The sequence below is a fragment of the Mauremys mutica genome, chromosome 1 (assembly GCF_020497125.1).
Source record: "Mauremys mutica isolate MM-2020 ecotype Southern chromosome 1, ASM2049712v1, whole genome shotgun sequence".
Taxonomy (NCBI): Eukaryota; Metazoa; Chordata; order Testudines; family Geoemydidae; genus Mauremys; species Mauremys mutica.
The window spans coordinates 253,245,717-253,258,203 of record NC_059072.1 but is presented as its reverse complement, the minus strand read 5'-3'; the positions used below and the strand labels follow the sequence as shown (position 1 = coordinate 253,258,203).

General features: G+C 43.3%; 1 protein-coding gene across 1 annotated transcript in view; it reads right to left on the bottom strand.

Annotated features, from left to right (window-relative positions):
* RASA3 (RAS p21 protein activator 3) overlaps positions 1-12,487 on the bottom strand; it is a 198,257-nt gene that overhangs the window by 27,745 nt on the left and 158,025 nt on the right. The window contains exons 6-8 of the mRNA XM_045007204.1: positions 10,209-10,289; positions 8,656-8,728; positions 1,454-1,533 (exon numbers count right to left, since the gene is read on the bottom strand). Of these exons, the coding sequence (XP_044863139.1) occupies positions 1,454-1,533; positions 8,656-8,728; positions 10,209-10,289 (234 nt within the window). The remainder of the gene's footprint in view (positions 1-1,453; positions 1,534-8,655; positions 8,729-10,208; positions 10,290-12,487) is intronic.

The window sequence follows — 12,487 nt, the reverse complement described above, 5'->3', positions numbered from 1 at the left end:
CTAATATGACACATTCACAAACACAAACTTTCAAGAGAGGAAAACTGGCACCAAATACATTTGTTATGGATTATAATTCAGTGCAGTTTTGCTTCAGACTTTAGGGAAAGGAAGGGAGGAGGTGGCTAAAAGCACAATTCAGGTTCCATTTGCTACATTCTAGACAAAGCCTTGTGTTTATTGCACTCAAAGTTTTTAAATTTTGTATATTTGTGTAGCTAGAGTATGAAAGATGATGTAAGGCAGTGAATTAGTAAATAAACACCACCACCCCCAGTTTCCAAAACCTAGTTCTGCTGTTTAAAAAAGCAAAATACGGAAGGCATATTTTTAGAAGTGGTCAATCTGTTATCAAGTATGACTACAATAATCAATCTGAGGGCCCCACAGCTAAGAAAATGTTCCTCTATTCACAGGAAGAAAAAAAGAAAAGAAAAACTGCATGTAAAAGGAACATCTGGTACTAATGCAATGATATACCCTGGCCTGCCACTTCCTACAACCACTGAAAATGAGAACTTTTGTTGTTAGAAAAAAAAATGTACATGGGGCTTAATCCCATGTATAGTCCATGGAAGGAAAATGTTCAGAGAAGAAATGGCAGTAGATTAATGTAAGATACATGATTGTGTGTGTGTGTGTGTGTGGGGGATGGAAATAAATACCCTCAGTCCAATAAGGGAGGGGGGAACTTGCTCTCAATGAACAGCTTGCCCAACCAGAACTAACCCTTCATCTGCTCTCTTTTAATTATTAAAGTATTTAATCTTAACCAAACTGTTTCATAAACTTCGCCACCAAAGTATTTCTTCCTCCTCACCAGGATTTAAGAACTGTCTTACGTTGGTCTTAGGAACAACGAAGGCTTTTCAGACAGCCATATACACATTATTAAAGCAGCCACACATTAGTAAAGGGCTAAACTTAATTACAATCGCACACTGATAGATCTAGAGCATAGTCCTCAAACTTTTGAGGGTCAAACCCTCCCTTACTCCTGTCTGCCCCCACCCCATGAGCCAGGGTCAGGAGTGGGGCTGCGGCTTGAGTGGGGAGGGGTTGGGGTCGATGCAGACAAGGGTAAGTGGGTTGGTCTGGGGCCGAGGGGTGTTGTGGGGCTGGGAGTGGAGCTGCGTTGAGGCTGGGGATGGGGCCAAGTGTGGGGCAGGGAGACAGGGATGCAGCTGGGGGTGAGACCAGAGCAGAGCTGGTGGCTGGGAGGGACTGGATGGCGCTCCCTCCCCATCCGGGCTGGCTCAGACCCCGCCACACCCCTTCAGACAATCCTCCACACCCCCTTAGGGGCGCGCGTCCCACACTTTGACCACCTCTGATTTAGAGTCTTAATTGAGGGGTACTGGGGAAAAGGGTACTAGACCAAAACTGAATTTAATGCAAAATTGTATAATGGAAGAAAAACATGTTTTTGTTACTGTGGAATTTTTTATATTACCTAATCTCCATTTTGTCCACTTCGTCGGCATCTTCAATATCAAAATGGGATTTTTTGTTGTAGCTGCAAGGTCTGGTTACCTGGTATGAAAAAGAAATAGATAAAAATAGTTAAAATGGAGATCTCACTATGCTTTCACCATATATTGATAGCCATATTGTAGACACTATCAGTTGTAGTTTAGGCTTCGATTCTGCCAATGTTTATGCACATGAATAATTCTGTTGACCTCAGTGGGACTATTCATTAGGCAGAAGTGTTTTCAGGATAAACAAGAGTAATTACACCATACTCCAAACTCTCCTTAGTATAGAGTAGATAAGAATATCAGGGTTTTTTACATCAGTGTTTAAAAGTTAAACAGATGTAGAAAATCATGCAAGAGGTGTTGTCAACATCTAAAGTCTAGCTGAAAAAAAGAAGAAACATAACAAACAATCTGGTTTTAAATATAGACTCCTTACAATGATTTCCTGCTGCACTTTGAAAAGAAAGACAATTGAAGTAATCCAACACTTAAATATTGACACACAAAAACCCCACTTTAATACAGGAGCACTTAAAAGTAGCAAAGGAAAGTGCTGTCTATAAAGTCAGCTAAATGTGCCCACTAAGGTGACCAGACCAAACAGTAAAATATTGGGACACATTGGGGTGCCATTAGTCCCACCCACAGTCCACCCCTGCTTCTTCCAGGCTTCGCCCCAACTCTGCCCCAGGTCCCGCCTCCTCCCCGCCACTGTACCCTTCCTCATCCCCTGGACCACCGCTGGCTTGCTGCATCCCTCCTCAGTCCCCACCCACCGCTCGCCTCCTCACCTCCCCTTGGCCGCCTGCCGCTGCTCGCCTCTTCACCCCCCCCACCCGCCACTCTACAGCGCTGACTTCCCCTCTGCCCAGGGGGTGCTCGACCACCTCCCCACCTCTTGCCGCCCTCACCCCGCCCCCATTCCACCCCCTTCCTCCAAGTCCCTGCCCCTGCCCTGCCTCTTCTCTGCCTCCTCCCCTGAGCGTGCTGCATCCCCATTCTTCCCCCTCCCTCCCGGAAAGTCCTAAGCTCCCTCATCAGCTGTTAGGCGGCAGGGGGGTGGAAGCATTGGGAGGGAGGGGGGTCATGGCGCGCTGGGGGGAGAGAGAAGGAGGTGTGGAAGGGGGAGTTTGGCTGCCGGTGGGTGCAGCGCCTCCCTCCGACTCGCTTCCTTACCTGAATATTGGGACAAATGGGATCCCGATCATACATCGATCGGGATGCGGGACAAAGGGTTAAATATCAGGACAGTCCTGATTTTATCGGGACATCCGGCCACCTTAGTGCCCACTCAAGCATGCAGAACAGCTAATTTTTCAAGAGATGTGGAGCTGGGGTCCTATGTATCATAATATAGGGATAAGCACTAACATTTCTTAGCACCACAGTGCAGCTTCTCTTCCCTCCACCCATATTTGCAGCATCAGAAAGCAAAAAGCAAAGCATAGGCAATAAACAGACTAAAATGGTACTGAATTTGCAAAGCACAGGAGGAAACAAAGTTTAAATGGGATATCTAAAAATCTGTTTTTGTTAACACAACAGAAGAAACAAGGCTTTGAGGTTTACATTTTTGACCAATGTAGGACAGAAACTCACCCCACCCAGAAGCAAAAGGTACCCCACCCAGAAGTAACCACAGCACAAACTGATCAAAGGAAAGGAAAGTACTGTATACTGAATGTGCAACCAGAAGCTGGCTCAGCAACTCATCTTCATGGTAGGTTTAAAATGTTCCTGTCGAGTAATACTTGCCATCCACAAAAAGTAGCTTTTATTATAAGCTTAACTTCTTATTTTTCTTTTGTATGTCAGTAGGTACATACAGGGTAAGTAAAGATTTAACTGAACAAAAAGAGAACCAGAAAATACTCTTCAGCACATGAAGTCAAACAAATTGTATTTCTTTTTACCATTTTAAAGGTAATTCATGAAAGCTAAATGTAACTAGAAGCACTGGAAGGGAGACCACATCCCTCATCATGTAATTGACTCAAATGCACCTGGGAGCCACAGAGCACTGTAATTTAATACCCCACATCATTTCAGCAGCTCAGCACAAATTTCTCCACATGCCCCACCCTGCAAACCTCCTCAACAGTGACTTTAAGGGCTTGTCTACAATTGAAATGCTACAGCTGTGCTGCTGAAACACTTCTGTGTAGACACTACCTATGCCTATGGGAGGGATTCTCCCATTGACATAGGTAATCCACCTTCCTGAGAGGTGGTAGCTAGGTCAACCTAGCGCGGTCTACACAGGGATGTATAGGTCATCTTAACGATGCTGCTCAGGAGTGTGGATATTTCACACCCTCCTCAGCAATGCAGTTAAGCTGACAATTTTCTAATGTAGACCAGCCCTAAGACGTGATCATGTCCCCAAGCCCACGACCAAAACCGACATTTTTACAAAATGTTTTCTGCTACCACTGTTTATAGGTAGCACATGTGGTGGGATAGTCTGCTATTGTGGGCAGTAGTGTCTAGTGGTCAGCCCAATCCACCACCAGGTATGGCCTTTTAAGGCTTCGGAAGGGTCCCATAGATAGATGTAGAGACCTAAGGGTCCTGGGAATGAATGGTGCTTGGGGAAGGAATCTTTAAGGGCCTGAAACTTTGCAAAGGCGGCGGGACAAGGCTTCCTTCTCACCCAACCCCCTGGGACTGAGTTGGGAGAAGGGGAGCAGTATAAAGGCTGGCTCCTCCTACCTAGCAGACAGACACCGGCAGGAGAAGGCTGGCCTGGTGAGCCCCTTAGCAGAGAAAGCTAACTGGGAAGGGAGTTCCCCTGAAGGGAACTAATGAAAGCCTTGCAGCTAACTTAAGTCTAGGGCCCTACCAAATTCACAATTACAACAGTGTGAAGTTTCAGATTTAAATATCTGAAACATGAAATTTACAATTTTTAAAATCCTATGACTGTGAAATTGACCAACATGGACTGTGAATTTGGTAGGGCCCTACGTAAGTCACAATCCCTGCTCCAGGAAAAGCAATGGGGAAGGAACTCCTGCCTGAGGGAGGGAAAGACGGCCTAGTCCAGGCAACAGAGAAGTTACTCATAATGGCCCAGCTACTGTGAGTAACTGGGAGCAGCACTGAGGGGATACCGCTCGGGCTGCAAAAGAAGCAGCAATGAGGAACCACAGATTTCCAGATGGGACAGCAGAATCCAGAGACCAGGGAAAAGATGTTGACAAGTTGGGCAAAAGGTAGGAGCAGCCCAGGGGAAATGGTGGACAGACTGAAGAACCAGACCTTAGCCTCCTAAACAGGGTTCCTGGGCTCGAATGCAGAGAAGAGTGAGAGCCTGGGTTTCCCTACCACTCCCCAGACCAAGAGGGCAGGCACAGCATCAGAAGGAGAAGAGTACAAGCATTATGGGCAGAGACAGAGGTTGAAGACCAGGCTCAAAAGCCACTAGACTTCGGGATTTCCTAAAAAGGGACATGTCTGTTAACCCCAGAAGGGGCATGAACTGAGCAGGAACTTGGCCAGAGGGCTAGGCCAAGTAAAATGACAGACCATCGTGGCACCAGAATGACTAAAGGGGTCGCTAAACTGGAAAAAGCCCTGCAACACCTGGACCTGGGGAGATGCTCTGGAGGTGACAGGCATGGCAAGAGGGCACAGCTAAGCTAAAATGGTTTTCGATAACTGACACTTGGCTGATCACGAGACCTTTTCCACCAAAAATTATAGCATTAGTTCTATTCTAAGCCTAGGGCACAACATCGCTAGTGCACACTTACTGAAATCATTGGCTGAAGCTGTGTGAACAAGTCTAAAGTTCATCTGTATGACTGCTTACTGTTCAGTTTCATTCAAACACACACAGAGCTGTATTCTTAAAGGGCAGTTGTGTGGGATGCATTAATTCAGAGGATGGAATCAGGAGTCTGGGATTCTCAGACCAGAGGGAGGAGGGGGCCAAACTGGCTTTTAACTACCTTTGTGCCCTCCTAATTCTCAGATGCTCTGATATCAGAGGCTACCTAAATAATGGCAGCCAGTCACCAGCTTCCCAGAAATCTCCACAGCACATAGTCCACCCTCTCCAGTTTCCAATATGACTCTCCCTGCCTCTGGTACACCCTCTTATGCCAGGGCTTGCGAAGGGGTTCTTAGAAGACTGCCTGAAGTTGTCTTCCTCAGTTTCTGCACTGGAGAATTCCCATCTAGTCATATCCGGGACTTTTAGAGTCCCTTTATGCTGCTCCGGGCCCTTTACTCAGCATCTAGCCTCTACAAACTAAGTAAAGGGATATTTACAATGCCTCTCATACAAATAATTACACGCGAGTATTTAATCTTTTCACAGTGATGACTGACTGCACTCCACTTAGGCTGGGACTGTGCAATGGATACCTTAAAAAATATTTTGGGGAGAAAAGTATTCACTCCTTGACATTTACATATTTTCCTCCTTCTTGAGTTAGTGGGGATCAACACATTATTGGGTGACAGCAGCAATTCCAGTGAAGCCAGCCTAGTGTGCCAAACGATGGGACAGATTGTCTGCTGCTGTAAACTGCTGCCTCTCCACTGAATTCAATGTACTATGCCAATTTACACCAGTGTGGATCTGACCCTACGATGTCTCTGTTGGAGTGCAATTTCCAAGTCATGGAATTGGCTCCCCATACTGGAAAGTGGAAGCCAGTGTAAAATAGCCTTCCTGTTAAGCAAGGGCAGCCCTATGGACAAGGGGGGAAAAAGAATCAAGAAGACGACATAAATAATGTCGTATGGACTCAGCTAGTCTGGCTGAATCCTACCTGTCCACTTGAGCATTTGGAGGAACTTGAGATTCCATCACTAAAAGCACCTGTTTTATCCAATGCTGAATACTTGCCCCTGTATGCAGTTAGGGGTTCTCACAACAAAATTTTCAGCGGCCTTAGAGTGCAGCCACCAACTCTTGCTGGTGGCTGCTCTGACAATTTTTCCTAAAATACTTAATTAACTTTAGGAAAAACAAACAAATATGCACATATACATGTCCAAATCATTGAAATTTATTTATGTAGAGGGTTTTTCCCCCAGACTCAATAATAAAAATAAGATACAGTTGTTTCTATTCTTTACTGGACCTAAACAGAATAGAAACACAAATAAGGTGCTTTTCAAAGTCTTGTCTTTTGTTGTGGTTGTTTCTTTTGCTTTTTAGTTGCTATGTTTTTTAAGATTTGCTAGCTAGTAAGTCTGCTGCTGCAAAACATAATATTTGTATGTTTGTTAATATCACAGCAAATTTACTCAGCTCTGGCAAAGCAGGGGACAATTTAAACCCTAGACTGGGAAGTGGGTAGGGAGATAGTGGGGGCCAGAGATGATGGGGGGATGGATGGGAGCTGTGGAGGCAGCGGGAGCCAGGGGCGATGCGGGGTGGTGGTGGTGGTCCAAGGACCGGCACCCATGGCCAGGATCCAGGGCCAGAGTCCGAAACCCCACGACCAGAGCCTGCCACTCGCCACCCCAGGACTAAAGCCCAAAGCCTGAGCCTCAGCACCCACAGGAAGGTGGGGAACTCACTGCCTGCCTGCTCCTCTGGTGTTTGTGGCTCTGAAGGGAGGCAGGGTGCAACCCCTGCTGGTGGCCTTGGGGGAGGGGTCACTGCTTGACTCCCCTCCCCCAGTCACTGCCCAGGAGGCTGTGGCCACAAGAAAAGCCCCTGGCGTCTGCATGCAGCCACGGTGGCTGCATTTGAGAAGCACTGCAAATAGGCCCCTTTTAATGAAGCAACAGCTAGGTTCACAGATACTAACATATAGTGGTTTAGCTCCCTTTAAGCTTTCACTAGATTTTTAAAATGCCCCCCTCCCCCAGTGTTCCAGGATTAGAAGTTCCTTATTTATTGACACTAATGCTCACATCGACCCCTTAGAAGTGAGCCATAGGACAAGCCTCTAAGGCCAGGCCTACACACAGAAGTCACATTGGTTTAACATACCTGTGTGGATACCTACTGGTTTACAACTGGCGTATACTGGTTCCATTTGCATCACTAAATGTCAGCAGATTCTAATTAAACTGGTGCGGTAGATAAGGCCTCCCTAGTTTTGTTGCTAGGTGCATGGAGACCACAGTGAGGAGGGCACTCGAGAGAGACAACTGAGAATTTATAGCTACTTTGGCTCTCAGCAGCTGTGGAAGGCATTAGTCCCTCTCAATTAGCTGGTGTGTGCTAATTATTCTTGAAGTTAAAGGGATTTACTCAGGCCTTGTTGATACTAGGAAAGATTTGCTGGTATAGCTATACCCTCCTACACAGACACACTTTATACTAGCTTTTGCCAGTATAACTGCGTCTGCAATAGAGCTTTTACCAGTATAAAAACGTCAAAAATCACATCCCTAACTCCTATTACTATACTGGCAAAGGTTTCTAGTAGACCAGGCCTCTGAACAAAATAAACTATACCAGCAAAAGGACTTTTTTTTGCCAATATAACTCCTAACTGACATAGCTAAACTGACAAAAATGTTATCCATGATAAACTCTCCCTTAAAATAAAGATACAAGACCATTCGAAGAACTATTCCGGGGTAGGGATGAGAATGATATAATCTATATAATCTCTCTATATATACCTATTTCTCGTGCTAAGTAAAAGAAAAAAACAGCACTTCTAAAGGGGTTACATTTTGCCTTATCTAGACTCATTTAAAAAATGTTACATGTTACATAGGATCTAAGGATTTTATGCAGTTGAATTGACAGGAAAGATTTGGCGTTACAGAACACTAGCATGCATCTGAAACTTTCAGTCTTGAATGGATTTCCCCTGTTGCTTTTAAAGTTCTTTATCTTCCCTGCGAGAAAACCCTCCCACCTTTGACCAGGGAAGACAGGGTGGAGCAGCTATAAAACCACAGTCTGGAAAAAACTCACTTAGCAGAACTAATTCAAAAATTGTCTGTGCTGGGAGGGACAGAAAACCCTGTTGAGGAGGAAAGACTACCTAGAGAACTTGACTCCAGTCACCTGGAAAACTGACACACTGCTGCCTCAGCAGACATCTACTCTGATCTGAGATATCGCTGGCTCTGCACTGTGCTTTGAAAGAGTCTTAAAAGCAGACTGCTGGCACAAGATGGAGCAGGATGCCGTGCCAACTATCTACAGTGTAGTATTTCAGTTTATCGCTCATTCCTTTGAAATACCAACCTCAAAATAAAACACTTCATCAAACTGTGGATTGTTCGTCTTCTTTTTAACTTTAGTCTTTTTGGCTTCAGATCTGCATGGACATAAAGAAAAGTGAACATTAGCAGAAGTGTCTGGTCCTAATGAGCAATTACCAGAACACAGAAGTAGCCTATTTGTTTTGATTTGTTTTATAAACTCCACGCAGCATGCAACGAGGCACACCTCTTTATGGGGGAGAATATCGCATGCCCATGGATTTCATAAATCAATTAAGTATCCACAGTTGTTATCCATACACTGAAATGTGAGCTCTTGGGCCCCAACCCTGTAAGTCGTTCTGTCCAAGAACAATTATTGGGCAATGACTAGACAATGGAAAGGACTAAGCTGCATGCTTCTGAAGACAGGAAGCAAAGAAAACTGATGGGTGGTAGACAGTGTTGTTTGCCTTCAGTTCCCTAGCAAGTGGAATCATAACAGTTCAGTTATACAGTTTAACAGGATTTTTTTTTTTGGAGGGGTGGGGGAAGAGGCATATTTAAGACAGTCAAGACTGATGAGCCAGCCAAAAACTCATTCCAATTATAATTTCAGTAATACTCAACTGGTGTAATTTAAAAAGATTTCACTTATCAAATACAGTAGTTAAAAACAACTACTGAATAATATAACCCAAATACAGCACCACCTGTGATGGGCACAATAAGATACCTGGTCAGAGAATAAGAAGATGGACCAATCAACCTTCAAAGACTGCTCCGCATCTGAGGCAATGATTTGTCAAGAATGTCTTTCATTCATAGCACTCCCCCGCCCCTCCACGTTCCATTGTAAAATACTATGAAGTATCTGTGTCATGAGTTTCTGTAGTCACAGAACAGTTCAACTTTGCTTCTTCCAGAATAAGAACTCGTGAGATGATTCTCCTGATAAGCAGGAGCACAAATTGCCACTGACATGTCCAATAATATAAAAAATTGAAAGATGGAATGTGCAAATTTAACCTCAAATTTAACATGACTATGTTTACAGTTAGGCTGAACAAGACTGATGCAGAATAAATAATTCAATAGATGATATTGTGTAAGACCCATTCTGCAGTTCTATCTATTCTGGCGGATCGTTATACAGGATTTAGCTGTGCATAGCACTTTCCACAGGTATTAAGGAGCTGAACTACATAACTAAGGCCACCCCAAATGTTCAATGTCATATTGGAATAAAGCACAAGTAAAAAGCTGTTATATATTCATTTTCCCTCTCTTCCCCTCCCCACTACTGCAAAATGGACAAGCAATTTGGTTGAATACTGACCTCCAACTGCCAAGTGAGAAGCTAACCAAGTTAAGCTTGACCACAAATTATATACTTCGTAATGTTCAAAGCTTTAAAAGAAGCAAAACTGCAATAAGCCTCAAGCTACTTATAGTTAATTATATTATATAAATAAAGTAGCAATGGCCAAATAAATCCTCTATCGATTTTAGAATGCAGATTTCTAATAAATAAAAACCCAAACCATCTGTTATGAAGCCCTACAAAATGGAAGCTCTTCAGTTTTCAGTACTTGCCTGTATGGTCCTGCTAAGGTAACTGTGGCATAGGGATCACATTGTCCATTCACTATTGGGAGGCCTTTGCATTCTAGAACTCTGAAAGAAGAACAAAAAAGAACCAGATAAAATAAGAGGAGCTTGAAGGAACAACCAAAGTTAGTCTTCTCATTTTCAGAATGCTCCTTATTAAGGGATACAAATGGTGCTAGCATGATCCTGTATCCCTTTTTTGTCTTGGACCAAACAATTATTTCCCAGTTTAAAGTAATACCATCATTAAGGTCAGAAGCCAACATGAAACTACAGAGTAGTCTTAATTTGAAGGTCTCTTACAACACCCGAAACATCAGTAATAATCAACAGTTCATGAAAGTTGCTACTATAGGTATGGAGGACATATGAACTCTCATGAGAATGTCACTATCAATCACTGTTTACTTGTACATGTAAAAAAAAAAACACTGTTTAAGATGAGAAAAGACTGCAGAAAGATCCTGGTATCAGACAAATAGTTTCACAGTGTTACATGCACAAAGGCCTATGTACTTTAACAAAATGTAATATGCCAGAATACATAGCCAATCACGACAAACCCATCTTTTCCCAAACCAGTAAAACATCCTAACAACGAAACTCAGAAAGAATGAACAAACATGTTTTTCAGTTCTGCTTTCAAGAAGTTAGTGATGTGATACCAAAGGGACAGAATGCAACTAGAATGGTTGAGTCACCCTGCTCTGACTTCCTCCAAGCAAGGAATCTTTTAAGATGAAAAATTTACAGCTCTAACTTCCATGTTCCCACCTCACCCAAAGAGGGAACTAATATAAGTTAGTGTGGTTTCAGGTTTCACAATTTAAAAAGCTCTCAAGGAATGTAGCACTTATTGGTAAAAAAGGCAAAACAGCCTCTAGGATTCTCCCTTCTGAAACAAGTTCCTTTTTGAATAGGTGAGTTTGTTGATTTTTGGGGGGGGGGCTGGCTAGGAATAAATGGTCTAGAAAGTGAAGTGATGAGAGATGGGTGTGCTGAGGCAGCTCATGTTTGAAATGCATAGAGAAGAGAGAGGCAAAAAGCAGGAGTTTGATCCATTTAAAAGTATTCCATTCCCTTTGCAACTGGGTCAAATTACACTGTACCGTGTGTCAATACATAATCCTGGGCTTACTATAGTTCTGGAATTTAAATTTATCTAGGTGGTTTTTGTTTACGGTGTGAGTGTTGTTTATATTTATGTATAACTTGTGTTTGCAATATGAGTGTTACGTATACACACACGACTCTCCATTGCACAAGTGACTACAGCAGCATAATCTACAGTAGTTGGTGAAGCGGAGAGGGAAGATGGTAGGTTAAATTGATGTCATTTCCAGTTGAGGGAAGATGCAATTTTTATAAATGAACATGTGTTTTCACACTGCAACTTGGCAAACATTGTATCAGTTCTAATGAAACTGTGTAGTACACTGGTGCTGCTTTAGTCAATGAAAATCTCTAAGGACTGGTCTACATGGGAAAGTTATATGGTATAAGATAAGATATCAGTGTAAACTGATATGGTTATACTGATAAAATTCCCCATGTGGACACACACTTATTCTGGAATAAGAGTGTAAGAACGTAAGAACGGCGATACTGGGTCAGGCCAAAAGGTTCATCTAGCTCAGTATCCTGTCTTCCGACAGTGGCTAATGCCAGATGCTTAAGAGGGAATGAACAGAACAGGTAATCATCAAGTGATCCATCCCCTGTCACCCACTCCTAGCTTCTGCCAAACAGAGGCTAGGGACACTATCCCTCCCCATCCTGGCTAATAGCCATTGGTGGAACTAGATAAGTTCCTGGAGGACAGGTCCTTTCTGAACTCTGTTATAGTCTTGCCCTTTGTAACATTCTCTGGCAAAGAGTTCCACAGATTGACTGATTCCATTAATTGTCTGTCTCTTTTCCAAACTGAAAAGTCCCCGTCTTATTAATCTCTCCTCATATCGAAGTTGTTCCATACCCCTAATCACTTTTGTTGCCCTTTTCTGACCCTTTTCCATTTCCAATATATCTTTTTTGAGATGGGGCGACCACATCTGCACGCAATATTCAAGATGAGGGCATAATATGGAATTATATAGAGGCAATATGATATTTTCTGTCTTATTTATCTGTTTCTTAATGATTCTCAACATTCTGTTTGCTTTTTTGACTGCCTTTGCACATTGAGTGGATGTTTTCAGAGAACTATCCACAGTGACCCAAGATCTCTTTCTTGAGTGGTAACAGCTAATTCAGATCCCATCATT